At 49.0% G+C, this 17665-nt stretch overlaps 9 protein-coding genes across 9 annotated transcripts; 4 read left to right on the top strand and 5 right to left on the bottom strand.

Moving 5' to 3' along the window:
• Positions 1-1023: 1023 nt before the first annotated feature.
• On the bottom strand, positions 1024-1458 carry J7337_006950 (uncharacterized protein; the record flags this gene model as incomplete). The annotated part of the gene is made up of 1 exon (XM_044824609.1): positions 1024-1458. The coding sequence occupies one exon, from the start codon at positions 1456-1458 to the stop codon at positions 1024-1026; it is 435 nt and encodes a 144-aa protein (XP_044680266.1).
• A 779-nt stretch (positions 1459-2237) lies between these two features.
• J7337_006951 (uncharacterized protein) lies at positions 2238-2779 on the bottom strand (the record flags this gene model as incomplete). Its single annotated transcript, XM_044824610.1, has 2 exons — positions 2238-2540; positions 2636-2779. 2 exons carry the CDS (start codon positions 2777-2779, stop codon positions 2238-2240), a joined length of 447 nt encoding a protein of 148 aa, XP_044680267.1.
• Positions 2780-3669: 890 nt separating this feature from the next.
• J7337_006952 (uncharacterized protein) lies at positions 3670-4487 on the bottom strand (the record flags this gene model as incomplete). The annotated part of the gene is made up of 2 exons (XM_044824611.1): positions 3670-4356; positions 4416-4487. The coding sequence occupies 2 exons, from the start codon at positions 4485-4487 to the stop codon at positions 3670-3672; spliced, it is 759 nt and encodes a 252-aa protein (XP_044680268.1).
• A 3619-nt stretch (positions 4488-8106) lies between these two features.
• On the top strand, positions 8107-9018 carry J7337_006953 (uncharacterized protein; the record flags this gene model as incomplete). The annotated part of the gene is made up of 1 exon (XM_044824612.1): positions 8107-9018. The coding sequence occupies one exon, from the start codon at positions 8107-8109 to the stop codon at positions 9016-9018; it is 912 nt and encodes a 303-aa protein (XP_044680269.1).
• Positions 9019-10016: 998 nt separating this feature from the next.
• Positions 10017-10472, bottom strand: J7337_006954 (uncharacterized protein; the record flags this gene model as incomplete). The annotated part of the gene is made up of 2 exons (XM_044824613.1): positions 10017-10380; positions 10453-10472. 2 exons carry the CDS (start codon positions 10470-10472, stop codon positions 10017-10019), a joined length of 384 nt encoding a protein of 127 aa, XP_044680270.1.
• Positions 10473-10648: 176 nt separating this feature from the next.
• Positions 10649-11268, top strand: J7337_006955 (uncharacterized protein; the record flags this gene model as incomplete). Its single annotated transcript, XM_044824614.1, has 3 exons — positions 10649-10836; positions 10907-11170; positions 11229-11268. The coding sequence occupies 3 exons, from the start codon at positions 10649-10651 to the stop codon at positions 11266-11268; spliced, it is 492 nt and encodes a 163-aa protein (XP_044680271.1).
• A 932-nt stretch (positions 11269-12200) lies between these two features.
• Positions 12201-12858, top strand: J7337_006956 (uncharacterized protein; the record flags this gene model as incomplete). The annotated part of the gene is made up of 3 exons (XM_044824615.1): positions 12201-12361; positions 12474-12743; positions 12795-12858. The coding sequence occupies 3 exons, from the start codon at positions 12201-12203 to the stop codon at positions 12856-12858; spliced, it is 495 nt and encodes a 164-aa protein (XP_044680272.1).
• A 942-nt stretch (positions 12859-13800) lies between these two features.
• On the bottom strand, positions 13801-14937 carry J7337_006957 (uncharacterized protein; the record flags this gene model as incomplete). Its single annotated transcript, XM_044824616.1, has 2 exons — positions 13801-14616; positions 14668-14937. 2 exons carry the CDS (start codon positions 14935-14937, stop codon positions 13801-13803), a joined length of 1086 nt encoding a protein of 361 aa, XP_044680273.1.
• Positions 14938-15802: 865 nt separating this feature from the next.
• Positions 15803-17209, top strand: J7337_006958 (uncharacterized protein; the record flags this gene model as incomplete). The annotated part of the gene is made up of 1 exon (XM_044824617.1): positions 15803-17209. One exon carries the CDS (start codon positions 15803-15805, stop codon positions 17207-17209), a length of 1407 nt encoding a protein of 468 aa, XP_044680274.1.
• Positions 17210-17665: the final 456 nt, after the last annotated feature.

The raw sequence follows: 17665 nt of genomic DNA on the forward strand, positions 1-17665 counted from the left end.
AGTCAAGACGAAGTGCAGATGAAGGGCTTGTAAACTTACAGTGTTTGGGACTAATGTGGTCGTCTAGTGTTGTGGCGTGAGTAAGTGCGATGAGCAGGCACAAAACTGAGATGGTGAGACGTTGAAAGAAATTGTTCGGGAGAGACTAGACAAGACGAGTCTAAGTTTGCTTGGGGTAAACAGAGTAGGGAGAAAAGTAAAGAGGTACTAGAGGGCAGATGTGGCAGCAGGCCACACATATTGTGGGCATATCAACATCAGACGAAGCGGCCCCTAACCAAGCAGCACGAGAAACGAGAAATACTGTTTGTGCACTAACCAGGCAACTAAAACCTGTGGCACAGACAACCGATACTGCGAATTCAGTCACCAATAACTGAGCCTCATCCGCTATAGAGCTGTTCCCGCTTGGCAGTGTTGCCAGCTGCCAGCTTGATTCCCTGGCATAAATACTAAGGTATCTAAGGTCCAATACTGCACATGAGCATTGACACAGACTGCAGTTGACATATAGTGAGTATGCCGAGGCTTCTTCGTTGAACTTGATCTATGAAAATGGAAACGATAGAAAAGTCGTAAGAATGATAACATTGAGGGGTAGGCCAACCTGGCCACTAACTCAGAGATCAAACCCAGGCCAGCGATGATATTGCACACAATTTATGAACTAAAGTCAGCCAGAATCCTAGTTCATGCTGCCATGTCAATTATGGTCTGCGAAGATTCCATCCCAGCTTCTGATGTTGCAGTGCCACTCCACCTCTCGTCCGCTCTGCCGTTCGCTCGCACAAGAAAGAAGAGTGGATGAGATTTTACTCTACAGATTCTGTTCAAAGCCCGAAATCACATTATAGCCCGATATTAATTAGATGAGTCTCAAAGTCTCAATTTCATTTCGAAGTTGCCTCCAGATGTTGACTGGCCAGATCCTTGCAGTATCCCCCCTAGACGTGATATGAGGTCCTTATGAATCTTCCAAGCATAATCGACAATACGATATCCTTGCCCCCGACACTTCAATAATTAGTTGGTGTCATCATCATCGACTTCAGACTTGATCTCCTTCTTCTCCTCCGACTGAGCTTCCTCCTTGACTTCCTCGTCATCATCATCAGCCTTCTTGGAGGTCTTCTTGGAGGGGCTGCGAGCGGTGGTGGTCTTTCGTGGCTTTCTCACAGCAGCAGGAGACTTTCTTGGGCTGGAGGTCGAAGCAGAGGGCTTGCGAGGACTGGGACCAGCTCCAGCGCCATCGCTGCGCCAGCCATGACGGACGGACATCTGACGGAAGCGCTCCTTGGCGCATTTGGCGTCCTTGAGACTGACCGTGTTGGCGACAGCATCCCAGTCAGCGTCCGGTTTCTGGGTCATATTGTCGAAAATTGCTTTGATGAATCGGAGCTCACCATCAGTGAGGCCGATGGGAGACCCATCCTGATCGGCACTCTTCTTGGGAGGCATGATGATTGATCTGTGGTGAGGTTAGAGATGACCATGAAGATAAAAATAATCAGAGAAGTGACATACTTGTAGGGATTGGTGTTTGGAATATGTTATTTGTGAAAAGTGTCAAGCTTGTGAAGAAATGAAAGTTGCTTGCTGCGTGTTGGCGGAGAGTGTAATGGTGGAGGAGGAAAGGTTGGGAGGGAGAGGGGTGGGAGGATAGATTTAAGTATTGGCAGGCTGCAGTGAATATACCAGGGCTACGGCAAGCCTAAGTGCGCCATAGTGAGGACAATAGAGTGAATTATGGCGAGTTGGGTAGGTGAAGTGAATGTGACAATAGCTTGCAGTGCCAGAGCACATGCAGCGAGAACAGGCAGCGAGAAAGGCCAAAGTCCAGAGCTCGCACACTTCGCACAGAATAGAATGTATAATTCGGAGCCCATTGATTTTATTTATTTATTGCAGCTAGCAGGTTCATCTTTAACTAGATATGCATGATATCTTCCTTTGAGCTCGGAACCTCCAGCCTGACACTCCTCAACTGCCAGTCGGGTCGTGAGGATACATCACTACAAATTATTCAAGGCGAGTCACCAATACTTGAAACTAATTTGAGATGTGCTAGAATTGTGATTTGATTGTGTTGCTGCCATACTTGGCTTTGTGGTATCACATTGCCGTAGCTAACTCCTCAGATCGTATGTCCACTCTGAGTGCCCAGACTCTGACTATAAGCAACCATAGGAGATCGTAGTCTCGATACGAAAGGCCCAAACATTCTCTCAGCCGTGGAATTACTGCTGGAAGAAGGGGAAGATGGCGGGATCGATGTCATCGTCCCCAAGGTCTTCCTTCTCTGGAGTTTTTTCCATCTCACGGTCCTCAGCCTTGATACCGGCCTTGACCAGCTCGTCCTCGTCTTCATCGTGCAGGAGGACAGCCTCGGTCTCTTTCTTGACCTTTGATCTGCCCTTGCCGCTACGGGGAGTCTTGGCGACTCGACCGCCAGCGGTCTTCTTGGGGGTTGTAGGACCGCGGGTGGGAGCAGTAGTCTCAGTAGAGATACCGAGCTTACGCTTGACCTGGCCGAAGCGAACCTGTAATTTTTGAGTCAGTATATGAATTCAGATGATAGAGTTGATCATGAGACGATATGCGACGGCATGGGCAAAGGAGGATGATGGCAACTCACCTTGGCGACATCGGCGTTCTTGAATCCAGCCTCGGAGGCGACAGCGTTCCAGTCAACGTCAGCCTTGTTTCGAGTGTGCTTGACAATGCTGAAGAACAGCATAGCTTCGGCGGCAGTGGGCTCTTTCTTATTATTGTCGGCCATGGTAGCGTCGTGCTGTGAATAGTATCAGTCTGAAAACTATTGACACCTCGGGTAAGTGTCAGGTATTCCTCACCGTTGTTTTGAAAGTGAAATGGGATGTGTTTGGTTGTTGGGTGTTGATAAAATGGACAAAATACAAGACAAGGCTGGTGTGAAGGAGATGAATCTGGGCGTGGAGGAGTGATAGAAAGTTAGGCCTAGACCTTGGGGAAGAAGAAATCAGAAATTTAAAGAAGTTTAAGAGCTTTAGTAAAGATGCGATCAGTGTTTGCTATAAGGGATAAGTTGAGAGAGCTAGTGGGTACACCAAATAACTGTAGCGCATTATAAGGGCGAGAACTTGCTCCTGAGACTGAAGCCTACGGTTCTCTTATTACTGTAGTTGTGCTGTTGGTGAGGTTTGTCTGTGTTTGGCACTGCTTCTAAGGATTCATGTCACTGCCAAGTGTAAGTCAGATTTACAAGCCTCTGCCAAATCAAAATCCCAATATCACTACACTTGTATGTAACTGGCATGATCAATATTGTATAATATGGGCACATGCTGTATAGGAATCGATAAACGATTCTCTCAATTAGACTGTGAGTAAAACGCTATTGTACAACTTCCAGAGCAATAGATAAGTTTCAGCAAAGCAGTCTTCCAGTAACTGCCAGTCTTTTCATCCTTGAAATGATGTTGATCCCAGTAGAGACTTGTGATAATTGTCTTTGATGGACCAAAGTTGGAAATTGTGTAAAGTAGAACCCTGACAGAAGGACATAGGAAAAGCAACCATATCGAATAAGCAATTGTCATCAATTCATAAAGCAAACGCAGTCTAGCAAATCACCGTTTTGTACACAAGCAACCCTCTATCCGTGGGGTTTCCATGCTTTCCGTGTGGGTATTAAAAAGAGGTGTCGTTGAAATGGTCAGGCCATTCAGAGCTGCAATCTGCCATGGAAGGGGCGCCGTTGAGGTCGAGGGCAACTGGGCTCTGTGCATCGCCGAGAGCCGAGTTGTAAGATGTCTCATTACAGGCGGCGTCAAACGTATGAAAGTGGGACTGGCCCATGGTCATGAAGTCATGGATCGCTGGTTGGGCCATGAAGTCAGGGGGGCAATCCATCGAAGGACCAAATCCATTTCGCTGTCTGGTGTCTTCGAGTGAAGCAGGGTTTATGGAGAGGCCTTGTTGCATGTCATCACTGCAAGGGGTGAGGAATCGAGAACTGCAACCAAAGTCGTCCAAGTTGTCGTTGAGGAAAGGGGAGGAAGTCGAGGCGGGGGAGAACTGTGCCATGTATGCATGTTGGTTCTGTTCTTGCTTGATGATAGGGCTCTGGCGAACCTGAGCATACGATGAGACGCTCGAACCTGACTCGGAGTTTCCGATGCTGTTCTTCTTTGGCTGTTGTGTCTTCCTTGCCTTTGTCACCCGAGACTTGTCTGTGGGGTTGGCAGGACGAGCTCTCTTCTGTGGTTGAGTGCCAAGGACTGTGGTTTTGAAACGAGCAAAGCGCATCCTTGCGGCATGTCCATTTGTGATGGGTTCGATGAGAACAGGGTCTGAGGCGACTTGATTCCAGTCGATCTGGGATTGCCGCCGTTAGGAGGAGAAGCAGAGCAACGTTCACGATAGAATAAACTCACATCCTTAAGGTTCTTCTGGTTCAAAATGGCTAGAAGAAACCGGGCCATGGCGTTCTCGCTGTTGGGAGCCATCGTGGATAGACTTGATTGATGTCAAGGGGAGAGGAGAGCAAGTGGCGTGTGGCGGTGGAGATAAGGCTGTCGAAGGAGGCAGAATAAGGAGAAGTGGAGGGAAGGATATATAAGATTAGAACATGAAGTGGAAACTTTAGGCAGCTTTGGCTGATGGATGCCTGAGTTGAGCGTGAATTAACTTTTCGGGATGAGTATATTGACCGAAAACGAGGCTGAACGTTTTCAGATCAAGACTTGATTCGATGGAGTCTGTTATCGTGAAACCTAATGCCGTGAATTCGATGAGAGGGAATCGGCGAGGCTGAGGCACACTCAGATACAGAGCGAGTGGACGAAAAGAGTTATTGATGAGTGGACGATAAACGATGTGGCAGACGTTGAGGGTTTTCTGGCCAACGGAACGGACGAGGCGGGAATAGAACAGGCCAAGATAGTGGTATCGGCGGAAAACCCGTCGTTGAAGAGGAGGGTCAGCTGAGCGTGAACTCTTTTATGTATGCATACGTAGCGCTTGGATTGCCTTTTGAGTGCTAAGTTTGGAGTTGATGAAGAATGTGATGTGGATGACACGAAGCAAAGGTGAATGTGGCACGAAGACACAAAGAGGCAGAAAGAGGCAAGCGGAGGAAGAAGGGGATGGAAAGAAGGTAAACAGGAAGGGATCCGTATTATATGTAGGCAGGCAGATAGTGCATACTAACGTATGAGTCGTCTGGGCTGTCTGCTAAGATCCAATCCAACCTAAATGTGATGCCACACACACCAACTTACATCCATATCTTATACATACACCTACACACCTCCTGTCCCGTCTCTGTGGGGGACTAAAACCAGGCAGATACAGGGGGGCCCCGAGCATCCCCGTACAGGCACAGTACTGTAGAAAGAGAACATGGATCGTGCAAATGTGCCGCAATATAATGAATGCGCTGCGCAAGCCATTGAGAGGAAATGTCTGAGAATGCTACGATCCATGATGCAGACGATGCTCCATAGTTGCCTGTTCCTCCTGTCGGATCCAGGCGATCCCTCCCGTTGATGGAAATTGGGGCGCGGCGAGGGGCTGCGGTCTGCGCGAACACCGCGTAAAGTGGTTGCTGACGCCCCCGCTAAACCCACTAAATTTGAGTCTAAGACCGCCGGGCCCCAGCGCACCACGGCCCCTGTCTCCAGGGCAGGGTGTGCTGCAACCACTACAGTTCAGCGGTGCCGCAGGTCCCATGGAAGAATTGCTTCCAGATGAGATCTATCTCAAAAGGAGAAAAGAATACATGATTGATCAATTGAGACAACGATATGCTCACTCTTAACTTAGGTTCATTTGAGACTGGAATGTTTAAGTTTAAGTGGTTTTGCTCAAACCCGGTCTAGCTGATCTTCCCCTCTTTCATCACTCTTTTAATTCTCGTAAGCTGAAGGTTAGTAGCCAGCCAACGGCAATTGACAAGAGACAAGTTTTCTAAATAGACACATAAGGACAAGCTAAAGCATACCCGAACAGGGATGACAAGCCTAGGAATGGGTGAAACCACAAAGTGTGACTCATTGCGCGGGTCACCGACGAATGGTTAATAGCACATTGGGCATACAACACGCAACAACGCAGGGAGAAACGACAGAGGACCAGGTTGGGCGACTTGGCGATCCATGGCGATAGATATCCTGTTCAGATGGCCTCGTGGTAGTTATACAGACAGATGTATAATTGGTTAGGGGAATGAATTGAGCTTGAGCTCAAACTTTGTGGTGGCGTGCAGCAACCTCAAACTGAATGCATGTTTAAGCAGAGTGACTACTTTACTTGTGATGAGACGAGAGACATCAGAAAGAGCAAGGATCGGGGTCTCGAGGCCCAAGAATGAAATAAATTGCAGCACGCAGCCGATCCGTCGAGGTTTGCTTTGCCTGTTTGCCTCTTGACGCTCAGCTGAGGGGTGTAGCCTAGAAAAAAGTTGGTGGTCGCAATCGATCACGACGACGATGAAAAGCAGCAATTCAACAACCGGAAGAGCTTTGGAAGTCGGGAAAATTCTCTAGTATATGAATTGTAGCTGAAACATTCGTTTCTAGTAATTATGGAAGCTTTCATGGTCGTGTATCGCCCTCGATTCAATGTCTGGTCATTATGGAGGGCATGAGATGAAGTGGGTGGGAGACGCGACGGGCGCGCAGCTGGTGGGACCTTGCTCCGACTCATCAGGACAGGAAATGGGAACGAAAGCACGTGAGGGGACCTCGTAACCTGTCTCCACTTCCAAGTCATCTTTTCTTGTTCCCCTGAGATCCCTTGCTTCACTTTGTGGCGCATGTTGGCGGGTCCCCTCCCTCTGCCACTCCGTCCGTCCGTTTATGTCCATACCAGATGGCGTAACGTTAAGTTTGGCTAATCCTCTTTCGGTCACCGTTTGTTTACGTTGTCATCAATGGAGTGGTTAATGTGATTTGCTGGTCTTTCTTATCACGTTGACTTGTTGAATTATCGGGACCTTTACTCTGCTATCACAACCACAAAACAGCCTACGGTGTACATGCTTTGCTTGCTGTGCAGTCCAATATGTTGATTTATTTACCATTTTGAGTTGGTATGAAACTGAGGTACACAGCAACGACAAGCAAGTGAGAGAGGACTGTGGCCCGACAACTACTCCGTCCGTACTGGACCCGACAGTACATCTAAGCGAGCAGTCGGAAAAGCAAACATACATACAGTAGACACTGGTAGAAAATCTCGAAAAGGCAAAGCTCTCGAGTTCATCACCTAATGAATCTCGATCGATAGGTAGGCTCTCGACTCGGAAACAATATTCATCCGGATCCGAAATGCCCTTTGTTCTCTCTCCCTCCCCGGGTAATGGATGCCAAGATCATTCCCCCCCCCCCCCCCCCACAAATGCCCAAACCTCGCGCCTCAGCGGGCGGCCCATTCCCTTAGCAATTTCTACCTACCTACCTACCTACACTATCAATTTTCCCATTGATTGATCAATCCAAGCCGTTGCCTTAACAGCGTCTAACCATCTAGAGTCGCGTTGCCGCCTTGTAACCCGTCGTTCTTTGTCACGTCGACAACTGCTCGATTTCCCTTGAATTCAGCATGAATAGTAAAAATTGGAATGACAGAGCTGACAAAGACTTGTTCTTTACTATTCTCTCTGTCAAAAACATTGGCGTCATAAGCGGCTCAGAATGGACCACCATTGGTAACCATATGAGGAGCCTGGGTTATGGCTTCACCAATGAAGGCTGCCGGTGAGTACTTGTATCTTTATACTGCCATACTTGTCTACCTTAAGTATACCCAATGACTTTGCCATTCTTATAACCGCATCACCATTTACTCATCACGATGTATAATTCGTGCTGGTGGTCGTTACGCGTCAAGTTGGCTTATACTTGAGTCGTCCGTTTACATCCACTTATTATCTATCACACATCATCACATACTTAACTCACCTCATATCTACCAAAAACCCTACTCAACTCCATCCAACTTCTCAAACAACCAGCACAGACCTAACATGCATCTAGACAACATTTTCAGGGGCTTCGCAGAGCTCAGAATAAAGCAGAGACAGCCGGACCGAACGGCGATATCGTACGCAGGAATGATCCGACTATGAATCCGATCACCCGTCGTCCTGGTCCTGGAAGAGGTCGGCCCAGGAAACAGCCTCCTGTTCCTGTTCCAGGAGCTGGAGAAATCCCCACCGATCAGCCCATGCCGGTTGGTATCGCTCCTGGGCACAACCCCATAGCTCCCTACCCCCATCCTCATCCTCATCCCCAGGCAGTCCAATCTTATGGTGTGCCTCCTGGCAATCACCAAGCTGGCGCTCATCTACCAGCCCAACCTGCTGCACAGCCTGGCAACATCTCTCCTGCGATTCCTACTCAACAACTTCCTCCCCCCAGCAACGTACCTCATGTTCAGGGTCCGATAACTTACCCAAGTCCCCCTCGTGCCCCTGACAATCCCCAGGCGCCTGCTCATCTTCATCCTCTTCAGCATGCACAATCCGGTCAACCTGGCCAGCAGCCTCAACCAGAGCAGCAACCTCCGCCTGGCCAACAGCTCCAGTCAGAGTTTCAACCTCAACCTGATCAACGGGACGAACCTGAAGAGGCTTCGCAGCCAACTGCACAGCCTCAGCCGGAGCAGGAAAACTCACCTGAATACCAATCTCAGGATGTCTCCCAGGAAGCCCCTCGAGAGGCCCGTGAACCAACCGATGCAAGTGCTGCATCTCAACATGCACCTGTTGAGCAGAACAATGAGGACTCTCAAGCTGCTTTAACCTCGGAGCATCTGCAACATCCCAACGAGGATATTGATGCTGATGGCGATGCAGATGGCGACGCCGATGCTGATGTTGACGCTGACGGCGAAGCGGATGTCGATAATGATGAGCCGGCCGCTAAACGGCCACGGCTAAGTTCGCCTGAACCCCCCAAGGATACCGATATGGATGATGAAGCTGTCTTGGCCCTGGCAGCTCATAATGGGTCTACAGACTTTGCTTCCGAGTAAGTATTTGTCAATATCTTCATTAATGATCTGTCAACTAATCCCCTTAAGTTTTGCTACTTATGGTGAGGCATAGCAACCAACTTTGCTTGTAGAATAACATTGATACCATGGGCATTGGCGTTAAAGAGTAGGAGCTTCTTAAATTTCCCTTGCATTTGCAATGGATGGGATATAAATAAGCGAGCGAGGACTGTTTTTGCAGAAAGAACATTCTTGGTGCGTGTATAATATGAAAGAAAAAGGGCTGGGATTTGACGAGCAGAAGAAAGAGCTGGAGTCTCTTGGCCGAGAGCGTACATCATTCCTCTCGGATATGTCGAAAGTTCGGTAGTAGATAGGACAATAACAATGCCAGCCTTGTAGAGTTTTTCTATTATCACTGATATCCGCAGTGCGAGGCAGTGCCTGAGACGCAGGTTTCGAGTCACTACGGTGGTGCTTGTGCTGGGACAATGACAACCGCGACTTTCAGAAGCATCTCTGTGCTATCAGGTCATTGTTCTCTTTGGCGATATAAATTCATCTCAAGATCGGTTCTGCCCAGCTTTCTTCTCTTCCCACCATCATCACCCCTGACATCTGGACTCCCATCCACATCGTCAACTTCAAATCTACCAAATCAAACAACGACAAACGATCTTGAAGATGCCCGGAAAAGCGAGTGATTGGGACAACGCCGACTTCCTCCTGGATCTCGTTGTTGGCCTCTACACTGGCGCTCAGGTCAGCGGGGGGTTGACTCCTCCGGTCAAGTCGTCTATTGAGGAGTATATCAAGGGGCGCGGATATACCACTTCATTTGACGCTGTGCGGTAGGTGATAACATTTTCTTGCTCTCTTGTTGGCGTTTCTGCTTTGATTTTGATCGTTCAGCTGTCTTTTTGCTGTGCTGTTCTTGAAGTGATTCACTCTGATTCACTTCGTGGATATGCGAGGCTATTCAAATTTTTGTGCAAACATGGCCTCACTTTTCACTCCTCTGTTCTAAGCCTTGGGGCTCAGTGAGTACAAATATCCTCGCGGGGGAGATCATCCTCTGTTGCTTCGTCTTCTCGTCTCCTCAACTTCTCAACAACACTGAGCAAGCTGCGTTCTTCTTCCTCTTCTTCTTCTTCTTCTTCTTCAACATCCTCAAAAGGCCCCTTCTCTATCCTTTCCCTATTGTCGTCACCATGGCCAAACGTCAAGTCATGCAGTGGGATGCCAACGTCCACGAAGACATCCTCATCAGTCTCTTTCAACACATCAAGCCAAGTGCTGAAGACTGGAGCAACGTCATGGGTGATCTTCAGCAAAAGGGCTACACCTTCACCGAGAGCGCTCTTCGGTACGATTTCTGGCTCTAGCTTCTTTTTGCTGTTGCTGTTGTATATTGGTCTCTGTTGTTTTCCCATCCCCCACTTTCATTCATCTCAATTTCCCCTCTCTTCTAACCTCTTCATCCTCTCTTTCATTTCTCCTTCTCCCTTCCCACACATTTCAGACAATTCTTCTCTAAACCTCTTCTCATCTCTTCTTGTCTCTTCATTTAACATCTGGCATCAATAATTTTCTGCCCAAACAAAAAACACAAACAATCAAACACACATATAAACCCTTTCCCTTCATCAAATCGTCCATCATCAACATCATGGCTCCCCGCGCTGCTCCTGCTGCTCCTGCTGGTGCTGGTAAGCCTACTCGAGGCTGGGATGCGACCTCGCACGAGGATCTACTCCTCGCTCTTCTCGAAGAGATCAAGCCCAACAAGGCTGACCTTACCAACGTCGCCGCGAAGATGCGCAGCAAGGGCTACTCCTACTCCTACGACGCGATCAAGTACTTGTCTTTCTGTCTCTTGCGCACGCACAGTTTCAAAGGTCAGCAGCTAACATGTTTGTCTTTACAGCCAGCACGTCCAGAAGTTGCGCAAGAACCGCGACACCACCGCCATCCAGAACTCTGGTGGCTCCGAGAATGGTACTCCTCGCAAGCGCGCTGCTGGCGGTACCAAAACGCCTGCTAAGCGTACCCCCTCCAAGCGCAAGGCCACTAAGTCTGCTTCCGTCGTCGACGAGGACGAGGATCTGGAGGATGAGAAGATGCAGCTGAAGATGGAGACGGACGACGTGGAGGAGGAACTCATGTCCCCCAAGGGCGCTAAGCGTACTAAGTACGTTGAAATTCACCAAATCAACTTCCAGGTTCGTTACTAACTAACTATCTTATAGGTCCGAGCCCGAGGACGAGGTCACCGTTGGTGAGATCTAGGTCCGAATTTCTTCTCTCTTGTGAGTTGATGTCCAAATATTTTTCACATATGTTCTCAGCTAACGGATTAACAGTCTAGCTCCCACGGTCAAGTCCTTTGGAAGTTGAGTCTTCGACGGATGATGAGCATTGGAGTGGTGATCAACAGGCTCATGCCTATCGCAGAGAAATAGGGGTAAAACTAGGCTAGGATGGTTTCCATGTGCCTTGGATGTTACGATGAGAGATTTGCCATTTGAGGGCAATATTACGAGCATGTCTCTGCGATGAATTGAAAGATACCACCCGTCCTTTTCTCCTTTTTGTGCAGTCTAATGTAATATCATGAAGTGTTGATGCACATGTCCCGAGCATCCCTTGCGCTTCTACACTTTTGTTGAGTATTTATCAAGGTCTCCTCTGGTACTCACTAACAGCTTTGCGATATTGGCCAAGTGCATATGGTAAACCTACAGACTGTTTCTAATCGATGCTTGTTGAGTAATCTCCATGTTTGATTCCGATTCTCGTGACCATTGCCATGGGATGCTTCAAATTTGAACTCTACTGTATATGCGTTATTTGTAGATACTTCAGTTTCGAAATTCTCTAGATAAATCAGTATCAGAGTGATCTCAACTGCGTGGCTGTGTTGGCGTCGTCGGTCATTCGGTTACTAGGCAGAGGAATCAAGCGCTTCCACCAGTTGTACGGCCACATGCAGGCTATATCCCCCAAGATATCTCTCCTTTTCTTTCACTGAGGCTTTTCTAACCTCTGACGTTTTTCCATTCGCTTCTCGGAATCACCCTTTTTCTACCATCCACCACTCTTCCATCTTTCCCCTCCACACTTTTCATCCACTCCTCTTCTCCTTACATACTGCACCTTCATCCCTCATCCCCAGGGCAACATTCTTTACTCTACATCAAAACATTCTCTCATCTACCGCAATGCCTCCCTCTGAGAAGAAGTGGGACGCCAACGCTGAGCGTGACCTGTGCGTCGCAGTGATCATGGGGGCTCAGGACGGTGAGCGCATGCGCTTCAACTGGCCAAAGGTCCATGCCTCGATGGCAGCCCTTGGTTATTCCTTTACCAAGGACGCCATCTCGTAAGTCTCACCATACTTTCTCATATCTTTATCATATTGTCCTTACCTTAGGGTCTTTGTGCCTCCCATCGCATAGCCATATTCATCGCGGCCAGATACTTACCAGCAATAGTCAGCATTTCAGCAAGTCCATCATGCGCGACTTCAAGGGTCGACATGGCGATCCTGCCAACAGCACTCCTACTGCTACACCCAAGAAGGCTGCTGTCCGCCGTAAGCGAGCGACTCCTTCTAAGAAGAAGATCGAGAACTTGGACGAGGAGGATGATGATGCAGAGACAATGGTCGGATCTCCTGTCTATAAGAAGATGAAGCACAAGAACGAGGACGACGATGAGGATCTCAAGACTCCCGTTGGTATCCAGGGCAAGCCTGGGGGCAGGTATGTTTGACTGGTACACATGTCTTAATACAGTCACTGATATTCTCATAGCCTTTCTCCTACAGAGAAGGAAGCCAAGTTTGAGAACTGGCTTGCCAATGTTGACAGCGCTTAGACACTGCTGCAACTCTATCATCAAAGGACAGATATCTGAAGGGCTGGTGATGTCGAGGCTTTAGATGCTATTGATAGGGGGCGAGATAATAGGGGGATATTTACAGCCCCGGAGAGCTGGATTGATAGCTCTCGCAACATGAAATTCACTTTGATTTCCTACTACGCACCTCACCTGTACACGGGTAATTCCCATGTGATACGCCAGTCATCTTCTGCTTCTTGCAAAAGCTTCTCACGGAGAATCCTCATTGCGACTTTTTCCTTAGCGACGCTCACTAGCTGTCCACCCATAGTCACTCTTTTCCCAAATCCAGTAATTTCCTGTTTGCATAATTATCGAGAAGGCCAATTCTGTCTGCAGCCACCTTCTGAAGGCTTTAGAAGTTCGATTTATAAGATGTCACGCGTTTGTCCTACACAAAGCCACTTTGCTTTATGAAGGATGATGGACTCTATTCAATGCCAACGTTTCTTGTTTCTAGATCTTGAATGTGCGTAGTCTCTGATTCATCGTGCTGATTTTTGGAACGGCAGTAAGATAGTCATACGCATGCGGATGCTTTGGGGCTCGCGATTCATGTATCAATATGATGACATTTTCTGCATGGCTTTCAGTGTCTCCGTCTTTCATGCCAAATGCTTTTTGTTTCTCGTCTGCGAGTGAGTGCCAGAAGATAGAGACCAAAAGAGGTTCTCAGTGAGAAGAAGAAAAAGGACAGCGAGTAATCATTTGCTGAAAGTCAAACATCTTGAGGCGTAACTTCATGGCTCTGATTTCATGAGGCTCGTACCTTGCATGTGTTCATGTTTATTCATTCGTGATGACATCAGTCACCCACACGGGAATCAATGACAGACTGCCCAGTATAAGTCGAACCAAGCTCTAAATTACGTTGCCCCACCACCCAAACGCCAGTCCAATTCATTGCATTGTCCTTGTTCATCGTGGCCGTCGGCCGTCAAGTCTGTTACCTTCGCTGGTACCCTTCTTCTCGGGGGCCTTGGTCTTGTCGTCTCCTTCTCCCTTTCTCTTGACGGCACCTCGAAGTGTCTGGCCTTGGCCAGCAAAGTGAGGCCTGTTGGCGTTCTCCTTCTCCTCTTCCTTATCGGCGTCCGTCTTGACTGGCTTGATCTCGTATCCGAAGAAAAGCTTGTTAGGCGGCAGACGGAGAGCTGCCGGAGCACCATCACGCCTCCTAGGCATTCCTGGAATCTCCACCGCAGGAACCGGAGTAGCTGGCTTGGGTGTTGGAGCCTTGCTGCCCTTCTTGGCAAGCTTTTGACCCTCTCCGAGGAAATTAGTCACATTGCTTGTCACTGATGGAGCAATGGCGCTGTAGTTGATGGCTTGCGCCATGGTTCCTTGATTGTGTAGCAGACCTCCAGCAGGGACACCACCTCGTGTGCTTCTTGGGGTGCTGGTTCCGCTCTGGCGCTCAGGTTCGACGTAGCCGACTGGGGGCGCGAACTCTACTGACACGTCGGTCTCGATCATACTGACTCCCATCTTGTCCGTCTCGGGCTTGACGTCGAGAACGGCCACATCATACACTTCATCGTTGTAGGCGAAGTTGAAGACATCACCCTTGGTAAGGGTGGCAAAATTGCGGAAAGCCTTCTCCAGCACTGCCTTGGGATCACTAATCTCAAGGAAGTTGACGGATTGAGGCTGTAGCTTGACCATCTTGGCCAGCTCCAATGATGTGGTGCGGACCTGGATCATGTCGCCAACGTCCATGCCAAGAGTTTCCATCATCTAGTGAGTGTTAGTGACAAGACCTTTCAATAGTACAGCGTCTCTCCATACCCATTGAGGAATGTATGCTCGGCCTTCCTCCGCAATGAACTCTAGCACACCCGCATGTGAATGTTTGCCTTTCTCTCCGTTGATCAACTCCATGAGCAAAGGCCACTGCACATGAAGCTTCGACACCTTGTCAAGAGCGGACGGCGGCAGAATTATCTTGGAACCGTAGTTGAGTTCTGGTCGTTCAGCTCCGGGGGCCATGACTAGAGGATAGCATCGATAGTACTCGTCAAATCGTTGCACAATGGGACGTCGTCCATGGCGGGCCATGTTGTAGAGGTGGTCGGGGTTAGCGGGGTCAAACCCACCGCCGAAGCCTGAATACTGTGTGTTCTTTAGCGAACCGGGTTATAAGACGAGGTATGATGGCTTACCATGGCGACAATGGTTTATTGGTTCGCAGTCGCTTTAGGGATCTCGTGAGTGCAGGACTTGAAGATATAGGCGGTCAAGAAGTAAATCGGCTTCCTTGAAAAGATGCTCTGTTTTCTTACGCTTCTGAGAAGAAACGTGCGTCTTAAGTAGTCGGAGGGAGGATGGTGGTGATTCACAGTTGCGAGGTTGAAATGTTTACAGGATGAGCTTCCATCAATGTTCGTTGAAGATCCAAAGCCACAAGTAACGTGGGGCGCGTGGAGGCTACAGTGGCAGCTCTTGATGACGCAGTTTGGTTTGTCAGGGACTCGGGCAAGGACACTACGGGGTAGGTAGTACAGTGTTATACCATTTATATAGCTTAATAAGGCACCTCACTTGTTTTTAAAACATTTAACTCCAAACTCAAAAACAAAAACTCTGATAATTTTCAAAACATGTGATACTGAATTTAAAGCCCTGCTATTGCTATTAATTGTACTGCCGATTGTCCCTACTTAAGACAGGCACTTGGCAAGGCACTGTATGTCTTCCCAAGTTCAGGTACCTGTCAACTAACATCAGCTCGGTGGAGCTGATTGCCCCAACCAGAATAGCGAGTTCTGGAACCCATGCTCAGAAGTCTGAAACATACATATAAGCTCCGTCAAGCTTTCTTCATCTTTTCACTTTCCATACCCAATTTAAGCAATCCTCACTTTGACTAATACCCTGCCAATCCTCCTACTCTTGGCACTCAACAAACCAATCAATAGTGGCCATGGCGTCACGATATTCGGCAGCGCGCCCGAAGCGCGATGGCGAGAACTTTGCGCGTACCCATCATAACGAAGACAGCGGCGATTCTAAGAGAGTCAAGTTTGACGTTCGAAATCCCTCCACGCTTGCGCCTGACGCGCGTGAAGAAGATGCTATCCTCGATGCTGATGTCATTGGTATATCGGGAGCTACGAAGCGTGGAGCTGTCAACCTCGACGGTTATGATAGTGATTCAGATAACGAAACCTTCAATGCACGCGCCGAGAACCGCAAGCGAGGCAAAGTCGACATTCTTGAGCAGCTCGACAATTACGACGCCACCAATCCTGACCCTGCAGCACCGGGTACTGCGGCTGGTGATGATGATGATGACGACGACGATATGTTTGCTGCGGACGATGCTAGTGGGGAAAAAGAGATTCCCGAGGAGGGAGACTTCGATAAGAATGGTCGCAAGAAGGACAAAGTTCGGTTCCTAGATGCGGATAAAATCGAAGGCGTGGAGAACACCAGCAGAGACAAGGGGGGCATCCGACTCGACGATGAAAGCAGCGACGACGAGGCAGATATCGACCTAGCCATACAAGAAGAGGGCATCGATGAAGAGGTCGGGGCTGGAGGTCTCAAGAAGAACGCCCCCAAAGTCGAAGCATTCAACCTGAAGCAAGAAATGGAAGAGGGTCAATTCGACCAAGATGGCAACTACGTTCGCAAAGGCGGCGACCCTGACGCCGTACACGACAACTGGTTGGAAGGTCTCAGTAAGAAGGAGATGAGAAAGGCAGCCGCGGCGCATGAGAAGCGCGAGGCTGAGGCACGAAAGCAACGCCTAGAGGACGACGAGGTCCTCGTGTCAGATTTGCTCAAGACTCTGATACTCAATCTCGAGCGCGCTGAGACGCCACTCGAGGCTCTAGCCCGACTCGGCAAAAAGCAAACAAAACCTAAAAGGATCCCGAAGTGGAAGCTCAAGAAGATGAACAAGGGTGCTGAAGGCATGGAGGTTGATGGCGGCGAGAACATTGAGGATGCGGAGCAAAAGAAGATCAAGGCATCAATTGATGCCATCACAGAAGCTGCAGATAAGCTGTTGAGCCGGGATCATGAGGAGATTTACGAACAAGAGAGAGAGCTCCTCGTCCGAGCATATCGTAAGGAGACAGGAGAGGACTGGGTGGAACCAGAAGCTTCGCAGACAAACCAGGATGAGCAGGCAGCGGTGAAGCCGGGAACAATGTGGGAGTTCCGATGGATAGATGGACGCGATGGAAACGGCAGTCAAGGGCCATATGACGGGGCCACAATGAAGGCGTGGAAGGATGCTGGGTACTTCCCAGAGGGCGCGGTCGAGTTCCGAGCGGTTGAGGAGGGCCGCGAGTGGTCTTTACATGTCGATGCTTTTGAGTGAGGGCATGACAACGGGATGGGATGTCAGCCGAGAAACAAACTTAAGGTAGTGCGGGCTGAACAGATATCTGGTGTGGTCCGGCCCCTGTCTCTATCGCAGAATGGTTGGCAACGAGCGAGTCTCAGCTTAAAAGGGCACCTGCAGCGGCCTTTCCCATGTTCCGGAGATGGACATCCGCTGGCTCATGTTCTTGTATGCATATGGATGCTCTTACAACCAGTCATATGTGTATAGGGCCAAGAACAAAACGGGCTGTAAGTGGGCGTTTCAACCCCCGACGACATGATGGTGAGTGGATCCCGTTCCACGTCAAGTACTTACAGCCTGCACGGGAAAGACTGCATGGCACAGCTAGCTTCGGGTCTGTGGCTCCGGATCTGAAGACAATATTGAAAATCAAGTTATCTTATTAGATGGACTGGAGGAAGTGCGTGGTGATCATGAGGTCCGACGAGG

This window comes from Fusarium musae, chromosome 5, assembly GCF_019915245.1.
Source record: "Fusarium musae strain F31 chromosome 5, whole genome shotgun sequence".
NCBI classification, from domain to species: Eukaryota; Fungi; Ascomycota; class Sordariomycetes; order Hypocreales; family Nectriaceae; genus Fusarium; species Fusarium musae.